The sequence below is a fragment of the Panonychus citri genome, unplaced genomic scaffold, assembly GCF_014898815.1.
Source record: "Panonychus citri isolate SS breed McGregor unplaced genomic scaffold, ASM1489881v1 Contig00077, whole genome shotgun sequence".
Taxonomy (NCBI): domain Eukaryota; kingdom Metazoa; phylum Arthropoda; class Arachnida; order Trombidiformes; family Tetranychidae; genus Panonychus; species Panonychus citri.
The window spans coordinates 2,561,882-2,585,852 of record NW_026515482.1 but is presented as its reverse complement, the minus strand read 5'-3'; the positions used below and the strand labels follow the sequence as shown (position 1 = coordinate 2,585,852).

The following is a 23,971-nucleotide window of genomic DNA, read 5'->3' as shown; positions in this document are numbered from 1 at the left end:
TCTTTCTTTTCTTTTTCAATGGCGCCTAATCGATGGTCGAACAACAGATGGCAGCACTTTCGATGGAATTTCAACCAATCACATTGAAAGCGACAAATTTTTGAATCAAAATCTTTTTTGTTTTCACAAGTTTAACTTTCCAACGGCAAACATTTATTATTGTTTCATTTAATTGTCTGTCATTTTGATTTGTTTTTAAATTTATTGATTTATTGATTGATTGAATTGCTATTGTAATGTTTCAAGGTAACAATAGGTGTTTAACCACACCGGTTAAAATGACACCCGTAACACCAAGAAAGTGTAATAAAGATCCGGTTGAAGTTTATTGTAGACTTCGACCTCTCAGGAATACTAATGATCCAATTTGTGTTAGAAAATATAATGAGACTACAATTAAATTAACTCCAATTGGAATTGGTAAATTGGGTTCTTTCTTTACATTCAGAAGTGTATTCCCTGAATCTACCACCCAAACCGAACTGTTTGAAAAGGTTGGTTTTCCTTTGTTGAAATCCTTGATCCATGGTAAAAATGGTAAGTTTTTAAATTCTTTTCTTTTTTACCTTTTGGTCATTTCTTCCATTTTAACTTTTACTTATCTTTTCTTTATCTCCAAGGTCTTCTCTTTACTTATGGTACTACCTCATCTGGTAAAACATATACTTTAACTGGAAATCCCAATGAAAGTGGTATTCTACCTCGAACCCTTGATATATTATTCAACAGTCTTGATGATCAATTGTGCCGGAAGTTTACTTTCAGTCCTGATGGAGCAAATGGTTTCAAAGTTCGATCACCACCTGATGCTTTAATTGAATGGCAAAAGTACAAGCAAGTAACTCGAACACCCTCTGCAACTCCAATGAAAAGAAAAGAAAACGATGATCTAAAAGAATGGCAATCACGAAATCGAGACACAACTAAAATTGACTTGGATTCTAAAGGAAATGGTTTCGCTGTTTTTGTCTCATATGTTGAAATTTACAACAATTATATTTATGATCTTCTTGATGATGAAATTTTTGCTGATAGTCTTGAAAGAAGACAACCTCAGTCTAAAGTTTTAAGGGAAGATAAAAGGAAAAAAGTTTTCGTTTGGAATGCAAAAGAGATTGAAGTCCAATCTTCCGACGAAGCATTTAACCTTTTTGTCAAGGGAGTTCGTCGCCGTAGGATGGCCCATACAGCTTTGAACACTGAATCAAGTCGAAGTCATTCAGTTTTCAACATCAAACTTGTTCAATCACCTTTAGATTCTGATGGTGAAGTTATTCCTGATAGTAAATATGTGACAATTAGTCAACTTTCTTTGGTTGATCTTGCTGGAAGTGAACGTACCACTCGAACTCAAAATACCGGTGAACGATTAAGAGAAGCCGGAAACATAAACAATTCTTTGATGGCTCTTAGAACATGTATCGAGCTACTTAGAGAAAATCAAAAATATGGAATGAATAAAATGATTCCTTATCGAGACAATAAACTAACTCATCTATTTAAAAGCTACTTCGAAGGTGAAGGAAAAATCAAGATGATCATTTGTGTGAATCCTGGTGCTGCAGATTTTGATGAGACACTTGTAAGTATCATTTACAACTAATTAACTTGATTTTACATCAACGACTAATGTTTATTTCTTACAGCATGTGATGAAATTTGCTGAAACAGCACAAGAAGTTATGATTAACCGAGCTGAAGATATACCCTTTCACCTTAAAATGCCTCATCCATATGCATCTCCTAAATTCATTCCATTCCCGAAAAGCGATTCATCTTCGGCTGTGACCACTATTGGTCCATCTTTACCTGCGTTCTCTGTAAGTTAAATCTTTCCAATAGTTGGAGACTTTTTTGTGTCATTTACTTTTGTTTCATCTCATTTGTAATTTTTTACTTTCAGAGTGTTGACTTTAAAGATCGTAAACAATTGACCGATCTGATTGAAATATTGGAATTGAGAAAGAAAAATTGTCTTCGACATTTTGAAAACGTTCGTGCAAAACGTAAGTTACTTTTTACTCTTCTATTATTTATCCTGATTATTATGATATTTCTAATTTTATCTATTTTCTTTTTAGAAATGTTATTCCGTGAGAATCTTATCTCTGCTGAGAGTGAAAATATGCTAACCAAGCAACAATTGAAAATAATTAGAAATGATTTAGAGGTTCGAGAAGATCAAATGAAAAAATTGGAATCCAAGTGTAGCTTATTAGAAGGTGAACAAGAGGAATACATGAGAAAGATTTACAGTTTAGAAAGACATTTACGCGAAGTAGAAGAGAAACTTGACCAAAAGAATCAAGCTCTTGATCACGCTGATATTCGATGTGAATTAACTAAAGCTGCAACCCAAGAAAAGATCGCCCGAGAAAAGGAAAGACTGAAACGAGTTTTCGAGAAAGTTTTACGAGAAAAACAAGCTCAACTTGAGCGAGAACAATGTTTGACCAAAGAGAAAATGCATCTGGTCAAGGAAATATTGACCGCTGACAATTCGGATTGGGGAGTTTTCCGTGAATATTGGGACTCCATGTATCCAAACATGAACCCAACAACCCCTAACACCGGAACTAAAACAAATCAAAATGGTCACAATAACAATAATGGTACTGGCGGAAGTGCGGTCAGTGGCATTGGACATTTACGAAGACCCAGTATGCCTGAATCAACCACTCGAACTGCGTCTATTGCCACACCTGAAAAGACCTCAACTCCATCCTCGTCTAAACGAATGAAACTTGCATCTGAACCTGGAACTTCAATGATGTGCACTCCATCCATTATTCCTACTTACGAATTTGCTGCAGAAAATAATGATAATCGCCTTCGAACTAAGTCAACTCCTGGTATGCCGGTAATTAACCCGAGGCACATTCGATCTCTTTCAACTGGAAATGAGAAATGGATTGATCACCGAGACCAAAATGAACTTGACATGGGAACAGTTCTGAAAGCAAAGATTAAAAACAAAAAATCGATCACTAATTTAAAAGACATGGAACCAGCTGACTTGAGACGTGCATCCAAATATGCGATTACCACTCACATTGCCGATGCCGATGGAGATATTGAGACTCGAGTTTACAAAGGTGAAGTAATCCCAAGCTCTGCCGGAGGAGCTCAGGTCATTTTCAATGACGTCGAAACAATGATTCAATCATCTCCACACAAAACCAAATAATAATCATCCTATTTAACCACCAGAAACAAAACCACATTGTAAAAGTTTTAATTACAACTCAAAATTTCCGATTCATACTCACATCACATCCAGAGAAAATTTTATCAAAACAACTAATTAACTTTTATATAAACTCTTCTTTTTTTTGACAAGCATCTCTATCTCTCTCTCTATTAACCTGATTGTTTGATCAATCGATGTTTAATTAAATGATTAAGAAAAAAAAGAATTTGTTTTTTTCGTTGCATTTTAATGCTTTAAAAATAAACTAATTTTAAATCGAAACAAAATATTGATTAAAGTTAATCATTTTCACAAGCAAATAAAATTTTAAGTAGCAAATTTAATTAGATTAATTATCCAACGATTCGATCCAATAAACTCTTACCAGAGGGTCGACGAAACAAATTAAACCGATTAAATCTAATTCCGAGTAGACCAGTGTAACGATCAGAATTATGTTGATTCGAGTTACCATGTTGCCGATTATTGGAATTATTTTCAAATTGGAAACTTGAACCACCCCGATGACCAACATCGTGTCCCCCGTGGTCATTGTGGTCATTGTGGTTATTGTGGTCATTTTGGTCACTTTCATGGGAACTTTGAAAACGATTCGAGAAAAAAGAGTGACCTGAACCTCGATGCGAAGCGGGAGTTAAAAATCCTAAATATCGCTGAACCAAACCACCGTTGTTATCACTGTGGTCATCGTCGTGTTCACTATCGTCATCCCCACCGTGAGTCCCACCGTGAGCACCATGAGCACTGTTACCACTGTGTCCACCGCTGTCTCCATGGCCGCTCCCTTGTCCACCGAAGTGACCACTATGAAATCTATGAACGTATTCTGGGTTCAAATAGCCGATGGGTATTTTTTTATATCGAATGTAAGTTGGCATTTCGATTGGTCTTCGAAGTGGGAAACCCGCACCGTAATAATCACAATCAATTAATCTGATTGAATTTGTTATGGAAATGATTATAATCTAATCAGTTGTATGAGAAACAATTAGTTAATCATTAATTGAAAATCATTGCGATTAAAATTAAGACTTACCCATAATTTCATCTTTGATTATTTCACTAAGTTGTAAATGATTTGGATACATTTGATTTACTGTTAATTGTTGTTTCATTAATTTTCATTTGATTGTCAACTTGCCTTCATTGTTACAATTAGAGTGACAATTAAGCGAGTTGAGAAAAAAAAATCATCAAATTGTTACAATTTGATTAACTCACTGGTTTTCCCATTTCAACATTTTATTATTAATTTTCATCCGCATCTCTTTTAATAGTTTACAACAATTTAAATTAATTGTTATCATTTTCTATTAGATTTAATTGTAATTGTCTGCTTCCAATTAATTACCTGATTATCAAAACAATTGGGAAACTCACAATTTATTAATAAAATAATTTTACAACAATTATGATAATGAAAATTTGATCTCATGTAATAATTGTCTGATTAACTAATTGTTATAAATTTACAATCTTTATCCTAATTATTTTAAATACATGTGATGAAGTATTGTTTGCATTTTAATCAACCATTTAAATAACGGCAACCAGTTTATTTGATCAAATTGATGATTGTCAATAATCATGAAGGTAAATTAAAAGTTTTAAATGATAAACAATTAGTTGGATTAGTTTTTAATTAACATCATTTATTTGCTTAAAAGTTTTCTGATGACAAGTATCAGGTACAATTCAAGAGGTTTTCAATTAAAACTGAAACAAAATGTTTTACAAGAAGATCTCATGTCGAGCTTTCAATTGATTAACAATTAAGAAAATCAGATAATTATTAACCACGTTGATGAATTTAAATTGTTTCCTTGATTTATTTGCTCATAGCTGAGGCCATTGCACCCTAATTCATTGAAAAGGAGAAATAGAAATTAGTTTTTCAACTGATCGATGAATTTACTTTAGAATTAGATTTCATTTTGAACAATTAAATTGTTAACATTTAACTTACCCTGAGCCAGCAGATGAAGCGGCCATTGCCCCGGAGTTTGGGCCAGTGCTTGAAGCGGAACTTGAGCGTGGTGATGAGTTAGAATTGTAACTTGTATTCGAACCAGAAGTTGAACCAGTACCTGAAGTGGAAGTTGAGCTCGAACCAGAATTTGAACCATCACTGGAGCTCGTCATTGTAGTCTTTTCATAGGTCTGGTCGGTTCCATTGATTTTACAAAGCGTTTTAGTCATCGTGATATTTTGATCGCCGAGTTTAGCATGTTCAGTGGTCACATTGGTTGGGACACATTCTTGTTGCTTATTTGTTTCCTTGATCTGATCTTGAATATCTTTAAATTCAGAAAAGAAAATTAAAACCAATCAAGATCTTGAGGAAAGTTAAGATTGTAGTTCGAGAGAAAACTTTTCATTTTAAACAAATTCACTTTGAATTGTTGCATTTTTCTTCTTAAATTCACTTGATTCAAAGATAATTATGAAGGAACTTACTTTTAATCATATCCATTGCGTTTTTCATTATGGCGTTGGGATCTGGCCCCATAGGCATATACCCCCAGGTCATTGGGGCCATGCCACTCGTTCCGGGGGTGTTTCCACTCGTTACTCCATCCATTCCCCGTTTGGCACGATTAATCGAGTCACCAAAAGTGCCAACAACCAGTGAAATAAATATCAAAGTGATCATTTTAATCATGACGAGAGTGAAGTCTAAACACGAAAAAAGAACAGGAAAACGAATTGGTTCAAAAATTTAAAATAAATGATGTAAATATTTTAAAACAAAGGAACACAGTTAATTAATTGCTACTTACTTCAATAGAATTTATCAAACAATTAGAATTTAACGTTAATCAATCAACGTTCAAAGGAAAATGAGTCTAAATTACAAATGAACTTAAGCTTAAATACAAGAGATTGAGATGATAAGTTTGATTTTTAACGAATAGAAAACAACGCACTCAAAGGTTAATTGTTATTCGACAATTAAAGTTTATTGGTTAAATATCAACTGTACAAATTGTGATTAACGTTTAATTTACGTCCAACTCTCTGTCTATTTATTCAATGGTTTACAATCAATAATCGTCATTAAACTTTATCTTCTCACCTGTTGATCAGTTAAATTGTTTTCTTGTTTTAATTAGTATTCATTTATTTTGGTTCCATGGCAACAATCAGACATTAGAACTCAATCAAAAGGTAAGGTTAACTTTTAATTCAACAATTAAATGACTCATTTCTTATTAATCATATTCCATTTTAATGTTGATCTATTTTAAGGATCCAATTAATTTATTCCTCAATCGAAATCACGGAATTGAATTTTTTTAATTCTTTGGCTTGAGTTTCATTTTTATCCTCTTCAGTGATTACGTTTCGTTGAATAAAAATTATGGTAAATTGTTGTAGATTTAATTTTTTTTGTGATCCGATAAATTAAGAGTAAACATGGATTTTAATTATTCAGGTTTAGATTGTTTTAACTTGTGATATTTAATTTAATTAAGTCTATAGTTTGTCTACAGCATTTTGGTTATCCATTAATCGTATTGGATAATTACTGTTGGTCTGGTTCATACTCATTACGAATAAAAGTCCAGGGGCTATTTGTCGGCCATATTTGTTTGGAGAATCAGATTGTGAGATTAATTGTTGTTGAGTTAATTCAGAAAGATTTTCCAATCTTTCATCAAGATCTTGAATGTTATCCTTTGAATTATTTGTTGTATCCATCATGAACTTGACTCTACGCTCTTTATTAAGATCAGATTTAACTTGATTCATTTCTGGATCATCCTGTTGATTAACATTCTGAGCTGTTGTTGAATTAGTTGTCATCTTTAAGATTGGAGATAATGATGATGATGATGATGATGCTGACGATGAACTGGAAGTAGTTGAAGATGAAGATGATGAAGATGATGAAGAATAGCCTAAAATGTTAAGCATCTCATCAGCGGCGTTTCTTTTAGCTATTCTTTTATTTGGTCCAAAACCAAAGGTAATCAATTCGTTGCTAATTGTTGGTGCGATAAAACGCGAATTTTTTGGAGCTTTAATTGAACATTGAATAGTAAATTCTTTCTTTCGGTGTTCAATATCAACTTCCGATATTAATTTAAACTTTGGTTCGTCCTCTTTTTTGGCCATTTGTAATTGGAGAAGTCGACTAATTGGATTCAATGTGAAAGATGTTTTAATCAACTTCACATCATCATCACCTTCAGCCAATTCCTTTGATTGTTGATTACTTTTGGTGATTGAATTTGACTGGCAAGTAATCATTTCGGAGACTGGGCAATTAACTGAATCCATTGGTGATGAGATTTTTGTATTGTGAAGCCTTGTGGCTAAATCATCGACTTTCTCATCTAATTTGGCTGATTGGTCTCTCTTTTTCTTGTTCGTTTTGTTACCGGTGGTTCTTTTCTTGGATAGCCGATCGGTGGAAGATTTTTCTTTGGTTGGTGAGGAAGAATTCAAATTGTTAGGATCGTTAACAACAGGGGTGGTTTTCGATTGCCCACAAGTTACATTAAGTGGTTCTTTCTCTCTAATTCAGCTAATACTGCGGCTGCAGCTCGTCTTTTGGCTGTCTTTTTACGAACACCTCTTCCCATGGCTGAGTAATTACCGACGGTACATTTAATCACAAAACAGGGCATGTGAGAAGGACCAGATTCCGATATTACATCAAATTGTACTAAGTATTTTCTTTTCATTGCTGCCTCGTAAATCATACTAACTGGTGATTTACTGTCATCATCATCATCTTCCACTTCTACCAATGATAATCCCACCGGTGTTGGTGTATTTGTATTAGTTACAGGGACTGTTGTAGTTGGTAAGGGAAGTTGTCGAATGGTTTTCAAAGCCTCTTCAGCGGCAGCATGTCGAGCGATCTGAATTGTTTTACCTTTACCGGAAAATTGTCTCTCACCAACCATAACTGTCGCTACATACCAAGGTGTACACACACCTCTAATCAAAGGGAATCTTTGATTGTAAAGATTACGATAATTATGGAAATCACCGGGATTGGAAGTCATTTGATTAGAAACTGATGATGGAAAGGACATCAAATTTGACAGAAGATTAGGTCTTATGGGTTGTTCGTAGACATGATATTGTACTTGTTCCCTTCGTTTCATGGCCAAAACATTTAATTCCACTGTTGGTGTTAATTGTGAGTTACATTTGGCTACTTTACGTTGCGATTTTGGTGATGGTTGTGGAAATTTGGTCGATTGAAGAGCCAAAGAAGCCGCTGCATGTTGAGCTTTTCTTATGGAAAGAGCGGAAGACCGATACTCCTCTTTATCGCCCAATCTCAGGAGAACTGAGAATGTTCTTGAATGAGGAGCACCAGATTCCTCAATTAGCTCATATCGACAGGTAATTGAATTAAAACGACACAATTCGTTAACCAAACACATTGGACTTTTCTCCTTATTATTAAATGCACAATATCCATCATTTGGGTTACTTTTATCATCACCATTTTCCAACATATCATCATCATTGTTGTTCATTTTTCCATCAATTATATTTTCTTGATTAGAAACATTTTTCGAAGACAAATTGGAAAAACCAATTCCAGAAAGTAATTCTCCTCCAGAAGAATTCATAATTATATGATTAACATGAAACAATTAATAAATTAAACAGAAATCAAATTGACAAAAGAAAACAAATAAAAGAGGAAACAATAAAAACCTTAAGAGTTACGTATGAACATAAAAAGCTACACAAAGAGAATAGAAAAAAAATTTTCTTTTCTAAAAAAGAACATTGAGATTTAATCGAATTGTATTTCGCTTAATTAAACATGTTCACCGTTCATTGATTAACATTATTCGTCTTAAATAGTAACAATTAATTGAAAGACAGTTGAAAACATTGAGAGATTCTTGTTAATTGACAAGTTCAAGTTTCCAATCTCAGCTGAATGAGACTAAATTCCTATCACACCGATAGACGGGGCTAATTTCTTGGCCTATTAATTGTTACAATTAAATTTAATTTCCAAGTCATTTTACTCTGATGGTTAGTCTATGAGGAATTTTCTGTTCAATTGTATCGAGATGAATTAGTGATTTTCTTTGAGGAGAATTGGTTTACTCTTCTTGCCAATGGGATGAAGAGATTAACCAATGAATTAGAATTGATTTGATTTGATTTGATTTGGTTTGGTTTAACTTGTTTAATAATTTAAAAGATACACAGTTCATGTTAATTCTGAGAAATTTAACAGAAGTTCTTTATTGATCCGAATAATCATAGAATTTTTTTTTAAATATTTCAATTGACACTTCAATTTATCTGAGAATCAAACCAGCAAAAAAACATAGGCTCTGATTTTAAAAGAGGAAAAATGTTATCAATTACACTTTTGTTAATTGTTGTCAAAGAGTTGCAAAATTGTTACTCTTTGATTGTTGTGTATAATTAGTTTTCTGTTGTTGTTGTTGTGTTCTTGTTATTACTATATTATGTGTATAACTAACAGAGACATCATTCGATGCCGACGATTGAGACCAAATAAAAAAAAATCTTGGACTTTATCCTTGACTTGATTAATATGATTATGTGTTTTCTTTGTTTACAATTGATCGGCGATTAAGACATCAAGAAAAAAAAACAAAGGAACCAGAAGACGAAGAAGAAGAGCAAACATGAAGATGAAGATGAAGATGATGATGATGATGGTGTGTTAATGATGTTGGTAATTAAGTTGATTGTGAATTATTTCTTACATATTAGATGGTTTTCTTTTCTGTTGGTTGTTGTATATATTTGCATTTCTTTGTGAACAATATGATGATGGAATGATGATCGACTATTATTTCAATTGGGGTTGTTTGATTTTCGATTTTCTCTTTTGTTTTCTTATAAGTTGTTCCAAATCAAGCATTACCCATGGAAATTTTGGCAGTCAGGATGATGGCAATAATGAGACCAAACAGTCCAATGGCTGAGGCGAAAATTTCAACGATAAGAATCTTGATGAAAAGAGATGGATTAGCGGCATCAGCAAGAGCAGCTCCACTTCCAACAACACCAACAGAAATACCACAGAATAAATTACTTAAACCAACAGTTAGACCAGCACCGAACATGATATAACCTGAGAGGTAATTTTTTGCTTTAATCTCAAAATTTTCTTCCGCTTTAAGAGGGTTAAATTGTTCAACAGTATTGAGAAGCACAATTGCTAAAATAATACCATAAATGGCTACAGCTTCACAGAAGATAATTGATACTAAATTTTTGGTTCTTATTCTAGGAGCTTTAACACCACCACCAATAATTGATACTCCAGTGGCAAAAATACCAGTGGCTGCTCCTACAACGCTCAACGATATGGATAAACCAATACCCAATGCACACCACATATAAGGAGAAATACCTGTAGAAATTTAATTGACAAAGAGAAAAAATAGACAAGAAAAAAAAAGAGAACATAATGAGAAGAAGAAAAACAAAATGGTAGTATAATCATTGAGAGAAGGTGAGAGAAGAAAATTGTCAAAAAGCATAATAATAAGAAGAAGAGATAAGGGCTCTTCTTTTTTCTTCTCCCGTTAAATTACCAACATAAGGTTAACCCAAACGGATACACAATCTATATAATTAGTTAATTACCTTCAAGAAGCCATTGAATATCTCCCATACGAGAACCTCTCCCGGTTAACATATAATATAGAGAAAAACATAATAGAGTAAATATTGTTGTTCCATATACCGTAAGTTGAGTGTAATATAAAAGACCCATGATGGTAACTCTATTTGGGGAGACTATTTGGAATGACTTGGTGATCCGGACTAACACCTAATACAAATATAGATTGACGGAAATTCTTCAAAGATTAACACTAGATTAGAAATTAATTTGTCAATTCACAAAGAAAGAGGTGTTTAATTAACATTAATTTTGTCCTTCAATTATCACCAAAAATCAACTATCAATCTTATCAACTCTCTCTCCGAGTTACCTTGTCAGAGGCGTCGCTGGAGAAGCGCCATCTCTGGGTTACTTATATTACTAAAGAATTTTTCTTTTTCAATTCGGATTATTATTGGAGGAACTTTTCTTAAATGTAATTATTTTCCTTTTTTTGGAAATTAGTTTTATTTGATGAATGAGATTTTTTTTTGAGTTTTTCTTGTTATGCAACAAAATTACTTATTTTATTCATTAACTTGATTACTCTCTTATTTTTTATTTCATTTTTTGTTTTGTTTTGTGAAATGATAAGTGTATTTCCAATAAAATGATGTTCATTATCATCATCATTTTAATTGTTGTTTTTTTTGTTATTTAAACATCAAGTTATGTTTTATTTTGTTGGTTTGTTGTTGTTGTTGTTTTGGATGGGATAAGAGATCAGATAGACTGGGTGTTAGAGATCAGGACTTTTATTAGGAGTATAAATGGGTGCGTTAGGATCCAATGGAGATTTCATGGACGAGTCATGTGAATCATTTGGATCTGACATGAACTTAGAGTTGAGCATAAGAGATGACACAATATCACTATCGATTCCAGTGTATGCGGTTGTCGCTGGCATAACTGCTAACAATTCGGTGAAACGAGATTTAAGCTGGGACACGATTGACTCTAGTTCTTCGATTCGTCTATCTTTTTGATGTAAAAGCGCTGAAATGAAAAAAAAAGAGATTAATTTAGTCAAATTTTCAAATAACATGGATAACATATAATCGATGAAAGACGTAAAAAAGAAACGATTTCTTACAGTTCCTACCTTGATTGATTTCGAGCTGTCTTTTAGCTTCACCCAGAGCAGAAAAAAGATCCAATTTTAACCTTGTCTCTGCACTTAAACTATTCTCGAGGTGTGCGTTCTTGTCTTGCATAGCAGACAAAGCGGACAAGAGTATTTCTGTATCTCCATGAGATTCTTTATATTGACGGAGAGACTGTAAAGTAGACGCGAGGAGAGAAAAGGAGAGTTAAATTAGCAAACAATTAAATTAAAAAGCAATAATAAGAATGAGAATGAAATTGATAAAAATCTTTGTATTCCTTACCTGAGCCTCACTATCAATCTGTTTAACTTGGTCTTCTCGAGCCTTGATCTCTTTCCTCAAGAGTTTTAATTCATTCTCAAGTTCTCTTCTTTTGTTTTTACAAATCTCTGTACATTCAATTCGAGCAGCTGCTGCTGCTGCTCTGGCGTTCGCTTCGTCTTTTTTGGCTTTTCTTTCACTGGCAAGTTGATTCTCATAAGATGTTCTTGATTTTTTCTCCTCCTGCAAACGTTTCTCCAATTGTGACACCGCTTGCTTATCTTGCTGTCGTGCACTCAGCAAATTGTGTAGCCTAGTCTGCAGGCTATCGTTATCTTGCTGAAGGGTTGATATCTCGTTCTTAAGTCCTCTCTCCTCGGATAGAAGAGAGTTAATTTGAGATTTCAACTCAAGTTCCGTCTGACGACTCGCTTGTAAGTAAGCTTTAAGTCTTTTAATGTCTGCTTCAAGGCTATGAAAATATACGCAAGAGAAAATGTAATTAAATTAAAAAAGAAAAACAAAAGAAAATCAATTAGATATGCATGGATAATGAATTAATATCTACAGCTGAATCTTAGATTACATTTGGAGAGCATTGAAATACATGTGAAAATTGCGTAACTTACCGTATCACAAGCTCATCTTTCTGCGATGTTAAATTATTAGCCAAATTGTTTTTGGTCTTCTTATTTGAAATATTCAATGATTGAACATTACCAAAAGGTAAAGAGTTGGCATTGGTTGTACAGTTATTAGATGTTACATGGTTTGATGAGTGGTTCAATTTGTTTGAAGATGAGAGTGTAATGGATGCCATAGAATTTGTCAGCTTATCAGCTGATTTGTTTGATGAAAGTGATGATGTAGATGATGGTGGAGTGGTTGATGTTATGGTTTTAAATGAATTTTCATGATTATATTCACCTATGTTACTGTCATTCTCGTAATCACCGAGTTGCTTTTTGTTGTTAATTGAATGTTCCATAAATTGAAGCTCTTGCTTATCTATACCATTGGTATAGTTTTTCTTGGATTCATATTCATTGTTCAATTTAACTAAGTTAGGCGGTTGATGACTAACAGTTGGAGTTTTTTCATTATTTCCTGAATTGGCCTTTTTATTGTTGAGACTATGGTGATTATGATTTAAGGCTAATGGGAGAGGAACACTATTAGAGATGACAGAGGTATTGTCCGTTGAATTGGGAGTGCAAATTTCCTGAGGTAAAGCCTTTTGAAGAAGCTCGAAGTAAAATTCATTTTCTTTTGTAACCTCCGATTGTTTTCTTATTCTCATCTTATAACTAACATGACTTTTAAAACCAAAACCCAGGGTAACCACAGAATATCCAATGCTGTAATAAGTAAAAAAGATGAGAAAAGAGAGATAGAGAGAGAGAGAGAGAAATGAAGGTTAATAGTTTTTGTAAAGCTAAAAAAAGCTACTACCAATGAGGTAAAAGATGCATGATGAGTTTGAGAGTGTGAGAGAGGGAGAAAGTGAAGAGGAAAAACTTACCAATGAGCCGCAAAAGGTCTGCAAAGGTCTAAATGAAAAGGAAGGTTTTTTAGTTCCTTCAGGCGAAACGATGCTTCAATATATACAAATAGTAACCAAAGTGATAATGTCGGAAGACATATTCCTTTCTCAGTATGCCAGACATATTGTACCCAAACATATGTACTGGCAACAAAAAATAACCAATGAACAGGGATGAGAAGGAAACAGATCATATCGGATGTGAGTGCAATGAAAACGAAAAAAACTGAGAAAGCCAATCCTTGGTATTTAAAGGAGTCGTAAACACTTCGTAAGAGTAACCAGAACGGCCAAAGATACTCAAATCGAAATTCGAGAATGAAATCAGCAAAAAGTACGAAAGACCAAACCATCAAAAATTTCAAGTACATGAAAGTGCTAGATGAAGATGGTAAAAAAATCCAAATTAGTTGAGATTTACAAAGATATTGATAAGATGATATCAATAAAAAAGCAATGGAGATCATCATCATGTAGAGAGATAGTGAGTGAGAGAGACAGAGAGATATCTAGACAAGTTGATAACAAAAGCAAAATAAGATGAAACAAAAAATAGGAGAAGCAAAGAAAAAGAAAAGCAAAATGAAATAATAATAAGTATCACTAATCACAGTTGAAAACAAATTAATTGAAAGATGCTTAATTAAAAGCTGACACATTAGTTGAACAGAAATTTGATTTGTCACCAATAGCGAATCAAGACTAAGCCAAGAAACCAAATTGTTCAACAATTGAAAAGAAAATTTAAATTGACCAACAGGCATCAAGTTGCTTATGGATTCAACTACCATTGAGAATTTGCAACAGTTTAGACTATTCTTTTTAAACAGCTTATTCTCCTTCTTAATCTTTTCCTAGTTTTTAACCACAACTTTTTCATCTCATTCACATCATCAATCTTTTCTTTTTTAAGCTTTTTTTTTACTATTACAAGTTATTACTATTAACCTTAATTGGAAATGAAAAGGTAGAGAGAATTAGTGAGAATAACAACCTTCACTCTCTCATGTTACATCTTCAATTGATTCTATTCTTTATTATTAGTGAGAAAGAAAGAGAAGAAAGAGCAGAGAAAGAGAGAGAGAGAGAGAAAGAAAGAAAGAAAGAAAGAGAGAAAAGAAAAAACAAAAACACATCTTCTAACTGACGTAATTTATAATCAAACTGATTATATTGATAGAAACAATTAAATCGGAGGATGAAGATTAGATTAATTAAGGTAATAACAACATAATCATCAGCAGAAAGAAAATCAGAAAAACATCAAGATAGAGTTTGTTAGAGAAAAAAGAGAAAGAGAATAAAAGAAGAAAATAAAACATAATATATTTACCTTCCATAAAATCCACTCGAGGTCAGCTTGGATTTCTTGACAGGACGACGAAATTTGCCACAAAAATCGGCATTTCTCCTCTTCATATTCTACCTTATTGGAGCCACTCTTGAACAATTCGATAACAATAAATAACAAATAACTAAATATTATTAAATAATTATAATAAAATTAAACAAAATTATTAAACAAATGAAAATCTGCTTTTGCTTCAGTTGAATGGATCCCAGGGAAGAGTAGTGAAGATCCGAATCCAGAACAAGTTTTAATCCGGAGAAACAACTTAACGCAATTAGGAGACATTCCCTTGGAGTTAAATTCTTTTCCAAAGTAACGACACCTGATGGAATTTATCAGCTTTAAACTTTAAAGTGAATCATATGTTCAAATTATAATTTCGATTTCATTTGATTGATTGTGTTTTTTGTTTGTTATTTAAAAAGAAGACGTAATTAAATTTTGCTTTTAATTGTTTTTTGTACTTGTGGATCTCAACTTTTTCAACATGGAAAGAAAAAAACCTTCTACTCAGGAAGATAAAGAGAAAAAAGAAGACGATCTTGCTCGACCTGCTGGTCAAAGGCCACCGATTGATCCTTTGGTTGATTCAGGTTCTAATTTACGTGGACCACCTATTGTGAATATTGGTCGTGCTGATCTTGATCCTTTTGCTGGAGGAGTTGGTGGTGGAATGATTTTCGATCCAAATGATCCAAGTCATTTTATTCAACCCAATCGGCCTCAATTTCCTGGAATGGGTCATTTCCCTTCCCCCTCTGGAATGATTCCTCAGCCTCCTTTAGGTGCTCGTTTTGACCCTTTCGGTCCTGGTGGTACACCCGGACGTGGATTAAGAGGTGCAAGGCCTAGAGGAGGAGGTGGACATTTTCAGGGTCCAGGTAGAGGCCCTGATAATGACCATATGAGACCTGATGGATGGGATGATGCTTTCATGTAGTATTTTTGATCAACAGTTATAGTAGCCCATCAATTTTAATTGTACTGCACAATTAAGCTATTAAATTTCTCAACTTGCTCCATGTAAAGATCATCTAACTAAAAATCATTCTTGTAAAAATTGATCAATTTTGTCAAAGTGTAATTTTTATCCCGAAAAAAGAAACGATGAATACAAAATCTTTTTATAAGATTAGAGTAATTGTTTATTTAAACGGCATTCAGAAAATTAAATGATTATTATTGAGAGAAAAGGAATTGAAATTTAACAAATTTTGTTACAAAAAAAATGATTAGTCAAACTAAAAAGATGAATTATTGGAATATAAGAAAAAGATAATGACTAGATGGAAACAACTCAAAGTATCTGAGATTTTTGTTTACATCAATTTAATGAGATCTCTTTATTTACTTATGAATGAATTTGATGTTTAAATTCAATGTCTATTGTAAGATGATCGTGTACTCATCTGAGATCTGGAAATCAGCCCATTTACTTGGTTCGAAAATCTTTTTAACGGCCGAAACGTGGGCATCGGTTCTTAAATGGTCCATTAGGCTTCGACGATTGAAAAATTTAATATCAGAGCAAAGTTCACATTTTGCAACCGCTTTCATGTTACTGGAAAAAAAGAAATGGAAAAAAGAAAAATAATTAGAAACAATCACAGATTAAACTTTTTTGTATTACAATCGATTCAGTTTTACTTACGAGTCTATGATCAACTTCATTGATTCTAAATTGGTTGCTAAATTTTCCTTGAAATTTTCGAAACAAACTTCGGCTACAACTTTGTGTGTTTCGTAAAGAGGTTCGATGAGCAGATTTACATTTGAAGAGGTTAATTGATCTTTATCAACCCATTCAAATTTCCTTTCCCATTTTTCTTTGATTGGGATAACGACTCGTTGTCGTGATAACAATTCCAAAACCATGGCTCGAATCTTTTGTTGTTTCTGGAATAAAGCGTGGCCACAAATTTCTGCGAAATTGGATTCACTTGATAAAACATCACTGATGTTGTAACGAATCAGATTAATCTTGGTAATATCTGCGTTATCGATGAAACAATCAAAAGTAATTTCCATATCATTGTCTGGGTCGTGAGGATGTTTAGTGTTTTCATCGTAACCCAGTCCACAAAGAGCACTAACATATTGTTTACGTTCATAGTCCACACGAAATTCAACTCGTGGTGCAAATAAGAGAGACATTAATTGAGGAAATCCGGTGATGTCGGGCATTAGTGTTGTATTTCTAGCAGTTAATCTGCCACTTTCTGGTTGTAATTGGACACATGATGCAACAAGAAGGCGTTTGTTTGAATTTTCTGGATCAGGATCAAAACAAACAGAGTTTACAGATTCACTGTCAATGGCCACTCGTAACACTGAGTCTTGACGGGTTACTCCTTCGAAGCTCACTTCAATTGGGGTGTAAGGTCCTTTCAGTTTGACCTTTTCTTTGCTGAATGGACTATTGTAACTGTTGATTAAACTATCAGCTAGATATTTGGCCTCTCCTTCCGGGATAAAATTTTCAACAGTACAAGCCTCAGTTAGAGTATAAAGAGGCTCTTCTTCCTCGGTGGCTCGATGATGGAAACGAACATTGGAGTCAAATTTGGATTGTGAAGGTTCGTCCCACTTGACGAATACTCCATCAGCTAATAGTTTATCATTGATTGAAACGCCATTATCTTGGCCACGGAAAAGTTTCAGGGCGATCACATCATTCACTACACTATAAACCATTCCCCAAACATCGTTACAATTCAACACTAATGAAGCGAAAACATCTAAATCATTGTAACGAGCTTCTTGCTTCATTTTACGAGCTTGAGAAGGAGTAACTTCACATAGACGACATGCCATGGCCAAAGCGGGAGTCGAGAACAGTTCAACTGGCATTTGAGTTGGATCAAGACGAACACAGGAATCAAGATCTTCTAAATTGATTATTCCAGTGGTGCCAGAGTCTATACAGAAAACTTCGAAGCTTTTACGTTCTCGATCAACCCGACAAACTCTTGCTCTTTCTAATTTCCTTGGACGATCTTCATATTTCCAATTTATTATGATAACATCGCCAACTTTAGGGTCGTTGTATGGAAACTTTTCTGGCTTGTAAGCATTTTCGATCGCTTTATCAAGGTTAGCGAGCATCGTAGTAGTTTGTCTATCTCGCATTCGAGCATAAAAAAATTCCGGTTCAACTTCGGTTACAGTGATTTCAATTTTTTTCTTACTCTTTGATGGTAATCGTGGATTTGGTATTTTACAACTCGAGTAAGGTGGGATTCGGTAGCGAGCTGTCCTGAAAAGATGAGCTGCATTAATTTTAGCTTCTCTAATATCAAACAAAGATTTGATTCTTGGACCAGCGATGTGAGGCTTGTACTTGGTGACGATGATTTGTTTACGACATCGATTGAGTTTGATGGCCAAGTAAACAGCGGTCGCAACTTGATTTTCTTGGAACACTTTTTTCCTTAACATTGATTCTTGGTAAAGAGATTCTTCAGCTCGAGGAACTGCCATACCATCAGTTTGAGATGAAATAGCTGGACCCAAGATTTCATCATCCTTTGTATGGAATGTGACATAACAATGAGTATCCTCGAATTCAAGTTCCATATGAGAATCAATTTCTTCTAAAGCTAATTTAATTTGATCAGCATAAAGAACACCTTCATGTTGAGGTAATCCACTTAGTTTAACTGTTTTGTAAGGGTCTTTATCAGTTAACTCTTTTGCGATTTCGGGATTTCTGAGAGGTGTTTTGATGTAATAATAAGGATAAAAAGCCGCGGCGATAACGACCTTGAGGATGAGCTGATCTTCAAATTTATCTCTGATCAGGTTGGGCCTTTTTTCGGATTGGATACCAGCGGAAGTTAATCTTTTTCTTAATTCATCAACCAAATTGATGACATCTTGAAGTCGAGCATATTGAATGAAATTGACTCGACACCAAGTCTTTGCTTTTGCAGAACGAGATTCAAAAATACCTGCACTCACCATATCCCAGAAGGTTCGATAGGCATACCAGTAAGCGATTGGGTCACTAAAAGTACGTTCAGTCCAAGCTAAACGCGCTTTGTAAGCTCTAATTGTATCATCGAAACTTTTGCTGAAAAAGTTTTGTAATGAGAGACATGCAGCAATAATGATACAATCGTCGAGGCAATCAAACAGGTAGCCCATCATCACAAATTTAGATAGTTGAACATCTAATGGGAGATCGGCCATCATTTTACCAAGAAGGGACAGTTGACCATCTTCTTCTTCATAAACACCGTTAATTGTTGGAGTCAATGCACCGACTCTTTTCAGTCTAACAATTGAACGACGAAGATCACCTAAATTGGGAGAGTCAATACAAAGAGCAAGTAATTCTCTCGGTGGTCCAAGATCTAATTTCTTCACTTTAAGAATAGCATTTTCTAAAGGTGTTCTTAATAGTTCAGGTACACCTTCTTTCGACATGAATCTATCATAAAATTCGGCAGTGACCATTCGATAGACTCGACCATCTTGAACTCGACCACATCTACCAGCTCTTTGATCACAATTGGCATGTGAAGCCCACTCAAGTTTTAAAGTTGGATAATTAGTCATTTTATCACAGACTAAACTCTTGGTCAAACAATAGTCAATAACATAAACAACTTCTGGCACTGTAATTGAACTTTCGGCGATATTTGTTGATAAAATAATCTTTCGTTCACCAAGTTTAGTAGCGACGAAAACTTTTCGTTGTTCCTCCAGTGTGATCGATGAATGAAGTTGTAAGATGAGCCAATTTAGTCTAAATTTTGATGAATAAGCTTCTAATAATTTAGTCATTTGTCTGATATCATCAAAACCAGGTAAGAAAACAAGAACAGCTCCTTTTCGAGAAGCTGATCTATCAAGCGAATCAAAATGTTTAATCATAATGGGACACATTCGGGCTCGCACAGCATCGATGTGAGGATCTTCAATGTCGAATTGTAGAAACTCTGGTTGTTCAACACCAACTGAAGCTTCTTGACGCCATGTTGGTGGAAACCCGTTGATATAAGTCTTTATAATTGGCCGAACACTTTCCTCGATTTTAACTTCATAAGGTCGAATTGGAAGACCAGATTGAGATTTGAGAGAAAAGTAATGCACAAATTTGTTGGAATCAAATGTTGCACTCATGAGAATCACTTTAACTGGAGCTGCTTGAGTCCAAAGAAACTTCCTCACAACCATTAACAACAGATCAGTTTCATCACTTCGTTCGTGAATTTCATCGATAATGATGTGAGTATAATTGTCCATTTTCTTTTCAGCGATTAACTTTTGTAAAAGAACACCAGTTGTACAGTAAAGGAGTCTAGTTAATTCTCCAGCCGTTTTGTCCATACCAATTTGATATCCAACAAGTTCGCCCACTTTCCAGTCTCTTTCCTCACAAACTCTTTCGGCTATACTTTTTGCCGCTATACGACGAGGTTGAGTGACCACAATGTTGAAATGTTTATTACGATTATAACAATCTTCCATTATGAATTGAGGCACTTGAGTTGTCTTACCACACCCAGTTGTACCTTTAATGATGACAACTCGATTTAAATTGATTTGGGTGGTGATGTTTTTCCTCTTCGATTCAATGGGTAATGGAGCTGAATTATAATCTTGTTGTTTTTTAACTTTGAAAAAATGTTCAACAGTCGTTCGGAAATTTGGGTCTAACAACTCATTTACCTCGTCGAGGCAAGTACTAACACCGTCAAGAGTTGCATGAGTGGTAGAAGCTGAGTCGTCATCGATTTCCATTTTGAAATCTCCGTTTCGATTATTTCGACGGAAGACGAATTGCTAAAAAAGAAAAATTCAACATTAAAATATTTACAACATAAATCGAAGCCGAAAATATTGAACTTTGATGAGAGTGATTTGATTCGTCCTGTTGAATCAATATGTTTACTCACCGAGGCTTTTGTTTTTTCTTGTTCATTTATACGGTTAACGTAAGCCTTTTGCTCCATTGAATCACTGAAGAAATTAAATAGACAAAAATAAATTTTTATAAGAATTTGATGAGCAGTTAAAGAGTTTTAATACTTACACGTTCATAAAACGAGATCCTGATTGATAGACTTTGGCTCGTTTGGAGTCGGGCTCTTCGTGCTTTACTCTCGCAGCTTCAATTTCCGATTGACGAGGATGAACGGAGATTGTAGGTCGTTCTCCTGGCTCAAGATTGAAAAGTGATAAAAGATCTTCAGCTCGAACACCAACATCAGGGATAGAAATAGATGGTTGAGATCCAGGTTCAACTTTGGGTATACGAGTAGCCACTTCAATCTCTTCGGTAGCCATTGGTTCAGATTGAGGTTCAGATTCAATGTCTCCACATTCACGTTTAATATGAACTGTTGGATCAATTGGGTTTTCCATTGACCCATCTTCAAGAATATTATTCCTGAGAAATGGTCTTCCTAAACCTCGTTTGGGTGTTTGATTAGATTCATCAGCCATGGTATAAGATTATTGGAATACAAAGCGTTGAAATAACCGTAACTAGAGAAAAAAGAATAATTTAAAATAAAATGGTTAAATTGAAGTTATAAAAAAACACAGAAAGAATAAAATTAATTCAATAAAAAAGCTTAAGATGATGAGAGTTGATTAAATTGATGAAACACAAAGTGTAAGAATGAGAGTGAAAACCAAAGTGATGACCATTGATTGACCAGATACTTATTTATACAAATATCCAAAGGTACTTCAAGTCGCAAAGAAAAGTCAATTGAGATTAAATAAATTATGATAGAAAGAGCTAATTGGCAAAAAAAGAGAAATAATTAATCTAATCGTTTCGATTAAACATGAACGCTGTTCAATTGACCGAGCAAAGGTCATCTTTTTTAAAGTAGAGCAGAAAGAAACAAAAGTAAGAGCTCAAGTGCTCCAATTAAGTGACTCTCTCAAGTAAGCTAGACAATAGGGGAGCTAACAATTTAATCTACACGTTCAACAGTGTAACTTAAACAAATGGTGATGATAAAACTGACAATCTGACAATTGAAATAAAAAAAAGCCACAGAAGAAAATTGTAAACAAATCAAAATAACCCAAAGAAAACTGAAGATATTTGAGAGAAGGGTAAACATGAACACACAAATTAGACACTCGAAAAGCTTTTAACCAAATAGAAAACACTTTTAATCAACTCACCTAAAGATGACAACAAACAATTGAATGTAATTAACTAAAACAATTTAAACTAAATTAATGAAAAAAAAGCCAATTGTTTTGAAAAAGAATAGAAAATGCCGAACAATAACCGACCCGCTTTCGAAAACCGCATAGCCGAAATTCGATGCCGTCGCCATCTAGCGTTTAAAGAATTTCAATCTTCAGATGTGAAAGTTACAATTTATTTTCTTAATTCCTTTTGTTTAGTTTGTCACCAATTGTTTCACAATTTAATTCGCAATTAATTATGAATACTAAATTTGTTTGTAATCTTTTGTTAATTTGTTTCTTCATTTTAATTACATTCTCTCAATCAAGTGAGTATCTACCGTTTCTACTCATCTTTCTTTCTATCGATGTTTCCTCAAGTTTTGCGCCAGTGAATTACAATTACAATTGATTGTTTTTCTTTTTATTTACTACTTGATGCAATTATTTTCAGGTGTTGCTATTAAATGTTGGATTTGTAACAGTCGAACTGATCCTAAATGTGGTGACCCTTTCGTTAATCAATCTATACCTTTAAACGATTGTGATGTTGACCCTCATAAACCATCAACGCGTAAGTAGAACAAAAAATTGAGATTCTTTTTTCTTTTTGTCTCTTCTAATTTAATTTTCCAATTGTTTTACTAATTGTTTAGCTGATTTGGCTGGTGCTAGAGCAACAATGTGCCGGAAGATTCGACAAAAGGTTGAAAACGAATGGAGAGTAATTCGATCCTGTGCCTATTTGGGTTCACCAGGTGAAGGGACTGGTAATGAGAATGTTTGTCATTACCAAACAGGTAAGTTTCTTTTTCTCCTTCTATGGAAATAATTCTATTCTATTTTGAGGAAAAGAAATACACGAAAAAAAAGAAAGAGATCATATTGGAAAATCTTTTCATAATATCGATCAATTGATTGATAGTATTAAAGAAAGAAAAAAAATCTATAAAAACAACCAGTTGATCGATCGGTTGATTTGTATTTTCATGAATTTAATTGTTCTCTTATTTTTTTCTCTTCTTTTTTGTCACACCCTTTTCCTGCCAGAATCATACAATGTTTTCCGTGAAACTTGTACCTGTAACAGTAAAGATGGTTGTAACCATGGATTCTCAATTCGAAGTGGTTCTCTCATGATGATTTTCACCACGATGTGTCTAGTATTTGTTTTCGATTTAATTTAATTCAATTATTCAACTGTCAACGAAACAAAACCAATCAATTTGTTGGCTTCAGTGCCAATCACGTCCACAAAGTGTTTCAATTGAGGAATAATCAATTATCTTCTTCAAGTAAATCCAATCTTCAATTTGTTGATTTAATATTCTGTTTTAACTCTTGCATTCCCTATCACCGCCTTCGTCATGATCAATACTTTCACCATTGATTCAGTGTTTTTCCAAAAGATTAACCAAAAAAGTCACAAATTAACTGCCATTATTAATTGTCCATTTAGTTGATTTCACTTTTTGGTTAAACGAATTGTCATCATTACTAAAGTCATTATCATCACAGTGATGACTTGAGAGAATCTCATTTTTTAACTACACCATCAATTCATGAGTTGAATTATCATCAAGTAAATCTGACTGATAATTTTGACGATTTTTTTTGCTAATTTATCAATTTGTAAACACAATTCTGTCATTCGATTAGAATATTTTAATAAATTTTATGCTCATGAATGAAATGAATGAATTTT

The 23,971-nt window shown here is 33.8% G+C and overlaps 8 protein-coding genes across 9 annotated transcripts; 3 read left to right on the top strand and 5 right to left on the bottom strand.

Annotated features, from left to right (window-relative positions):
• The first annotated feature begins 121 nt into the window (after window positions 1-121).
• On the top strand, window positions 122-3,342 carry LOC128386897 (kinesin-like protein KIF23). The gene is made up of 5 exons (XM_053346010.1): window positions 122-537; window positions 621-1,582; window positions 1,647-1,820; window positions 1,904-2,006; window positions 2,082-3,342. The coding sequence occupies exons 1-5, from the start codon at window positions 237-239 to the stop codon at window positions 3,185-3,187; spliced, it is 2,646 nt and encodes an 881-aa protein (XP_053201985.1). The 5' UTR covers window positions 122-236; the 3' UTR covers window positions 3,188-3,342.
• A 15-nt stretch (window positions 3,343-3,357) lies between these two features.
• On the bottom strand, window positions 3,358-4,456 carry LOC128386911 (GATA zinc finger domain-containing protein 14-like). Its single transcript, XM_053346026.1, has 2 exons — window positions 4,248-4,456; window positions 3,358-4,176 (listed from the first exon to the last, which is right to left on the bottom strand). Exons 1-2 carry the CDS (start codon window positions 4,257-4,259, stop codon window positions 3,544-3,546), a joined length of 645 nt encoding a protein of 214 aa, XP_053202001.1. The 5' UTR covers window positions 4,260-4,456; the 3' UTR covers window positions 3,358-3,543.
• Window positions 4,457-4,842: 386 nt separating this feature from the next.
• Window positions 4,843-9,131, bottom strand: LOC128387037 (maternal effect protein staufen-like). Its single transcript, XM_053346172.1, is given in 5 exon segments — window positions 4,843-5,070; window positions 5,178-5,508; window positions 5,669-5,887; window positions 6,691-7,734; window positions 7,737-9,131. Coding segments are annotated over 5 exon segments (2,697 nt in total). The 5' UTR covers window positions 8,809-9,131; the 3' UTR covers window positions 4,843-5,039.
• Window positions 9,132-9,406: 275 nt separating this feature from the next.
• Window positions 9,407-11,162, bottom strand: LOC128386829 (V-type proton ATPase 21 kDa proteolipid subunit c''-like). The gene is made up of 2 exons (XM_053345926.1): window positions 10,826-11,162; window positions 9,407-10,589 (listed from the first exon to the last, which is right to left on the bottom strand). Exons 1-2 carry the CDS (start codon window positions 10,953-10,955, stop codon window positions 10,087-10,089), a joined length of 633 nt encoding a protein of 210 aa, XP_053201901.1. The 5' UTR covers window positions 10,956-11,162; the 3' UTR covers window positions 9,407-10,086.
• A 298-nt stretch (window positions 11,163-11,460) lies between these two features.
• On the bottom strand, window positions 11,461-15,323 carry LOC128386823 (macoilin-like). Of its 2 annotated transcripts, none has more exons than XM_053345915.1 (6): window positions 15,088-15,323; window positions 13,734-14,132; window positions 12,841-13,569; window positions 12,233-12,683; window positions 11,938-12,121; window positions 11,461-11,840 (listed from the first exon to the last, which is right to left on the bottom strand). In XM_053345915.1, exons 1-6 carry the CDS (start codon window positions 15,171-15,173, stop codon window positions 11,584-11,586), a joined length of 2,106 nt encoding a protein of 701 aa, XP_053201890.1. In that variant the 5' UTR covers window positions 15,174-15,323; the 3' UTR covers window positions 11,461-11,583. The 2 variants fall into 2 exon arrangements, with proteins under 2 accessions (XP_053201890.1, XP_053201891.1); XM_053345916.1 differs by having other exon boundaries at window positions 11,947-12,121.
• Window positions 15,324-15,450: 127 nt separating this feature from the next.
• LOC128386832 (uncharacterized) lies at window positions 15,451-16,240 on the top strand. Its single transcript, XM_053345929.1, has one exon. It carries the CDS (start codon window positions 15,593-15,595, stop codon window positions 16,043-16,045), a length of 453 nt encoding a protein of 150 aa, XP_053201904.1. The 5' UTR covers window positions 15,451-15,592; the 3' UTR covers window positions 16,046-16,240.
• Window positions 16,227-22,408, bottom strand: LOC128386821 (ATP-dependent RNA helicase TDRD9-like). Its single transcript, XM_053345912.1, has 5 exons — window positions 22,258-22,408; window positions 21,146-21,600; window positions 21,009-21,072; window positions 16,757-20,895; window positions 16,227-16,666 (listed from the first exon to the last, which is right to left on the bottom strand). Exons 2-5 carry the CDS (start codon window positions 21,556-21,558, stop codon window positions 16,489-16,491), a joined length of 4,794 nt encoding a protein of 1,597 aa, XP_053201887.1. The 5' UTR covers window positions 21,559-21,600; window positions 22,258-22,408; the 3' UTR covers window positions 16,227-16,488.
• Window positions 22,409-22,435: 27 nt separating this feature from the next.
• LOC128386831 (uncharacterized) lies at window positions 22,436-23,963 on the top strand. The gene is made up of 4 exons (XM_053345928.1): window positions 22,436-22,595; window positions 22,721-22,840; window positions 22,923-23,066; window positions 23,317-23,963. The coding sequence occupies exons 1-4, from the start codon at window positions 22,526-22,528 to the stop codon at window positions 23,451-23,453; spliced, it is 471 nt and encodes a 156-aa protein (XP_053201903.1). The 5' UTR covers window positions 22,436-22,525; the 3' UTR covers window positions 23,454-23,963.
• Window positions 23,964-23,971: the final 8 nt, after the last annotated feature.

What these genes read in the sequence shown, in the direction of transcription:
- LOC128386823 (XM_053345915.1), bottom strand. Translation starts at nt 15,173, where the DNA reads ATGAAGAGGAGAAATGCCGATTTTTGTGGCAAATTTCGTCGTCCTGTC. An exon ending in AAAGATGAGCTTGTGATACG is followed by an intron (nt 12,684 to 12,840) that starts GTAAGTTACGCA and finishes ATATTTTCATAG; the next exon opens with CCTTGAAGCAGACATTAAAA. An exon ending in AATCAATCAAGGTAGGAACT is followed by an intron (nt 11,841 to 11,937) that starts GTAAGAAATCGT and finishes TTTTCATTTCAG; the next exon opens with CGCTTTTACATCAAAAAGAT.
- LOC128386829 (XM_053345926.1), bottom strand. Translation starts at nt 10,955, where the DNA reads ATGGGTCTTTTATATTACACTCAACTTACGGTATATGGAACAACAATA. An exon ending in TATTCAATGGCTTCTTGAAG is followed by an intron (nt 10,590 to 10,825) that starts GTAATTAACTAA and finishes AAATTTCTACAG; the next exon opens with GTATTTCTCCTTATATGTGG.
- LOC128386897 (XM_053346010.1), top strand. Translation starts at nt 237, where the DNA reads ATGTTTCAAGGTAACAATAGGTGTTTAACCACACCGGTTAAAATGACA. An exon ending in CAGATTTTGATGAGACACTT is followed by an intron (nt 1,583 to 1,646) that starts GTAAGTATCATT and finishes TATTTCTTACAG; the next exon opens with CATGTGATGAAATTTGCTGA. An exon ending in CATCTTTACCTGCGTTCTCT is followed by an intron (nt 1,821 to 1,903) that starts GTAAGTTAAATC and finishes TTTTACTTTCAG; the next exon opens with AGTGTTGACTTTAAAGATCG.
- LOC128386831 (XM_053345928.1), top strand. Translation starts at nt 22,526, where the DNA reads ATGAATACTAAATTTGTTTGTAATCTTTTGTTAATTTGTTTCTTCATT. An exon ending in AATTACATTCTCTCAATCAA is followed by an intron (nt 22,596 to 22,720) that starts GTGAGTATCTAC and finishes AATTATTTTCAG; the next exon opens with GTGTTGCTATTAAATGTTGG. An exon ending in CCCTCATAAACCATCAACGC is followed by an intron (nt 22,841 to 22,922) that starts GTAAGTAGAACA and finishes CTAATTGTTTAG; the next exon opens with CTGATTTGGCTGGTGCTAGA.
- LOC128386832 (XM_053345929.1), top strand. Translation starts at nt 15,593, where the DNA reads ATGGAAAGAAAAAAACCTTCTACTCAGGAAGATAAAGAGAAAAAAGAA.
- LOC128386821 (XM_053345912.1), bottom strand. Translation starts at nt 21,558, where the DNA reads ATGGCTGATGAATCTAATCAAACACCCAAACGAGGTTTAGGAAGACCA. An exon ending in AAGAAAAAACAAAAGCCTCG is followed by an intron (nt 20,896 to 21,008) that starts GTGAGTAAACAT and finishes TTTCTTTTTTAG; the next exon opens with CAATTCGTCTTCCGTCGAAA. An exon ending in ATGAAGTTGATCATAGACTC is followed by an intron (nt 16,667 to 16,756) that starts GTAAGTAAAACT and finishes CTTTTTTTCCAG; the next exon opens with TAACATGAAAGCGGTTGCAA.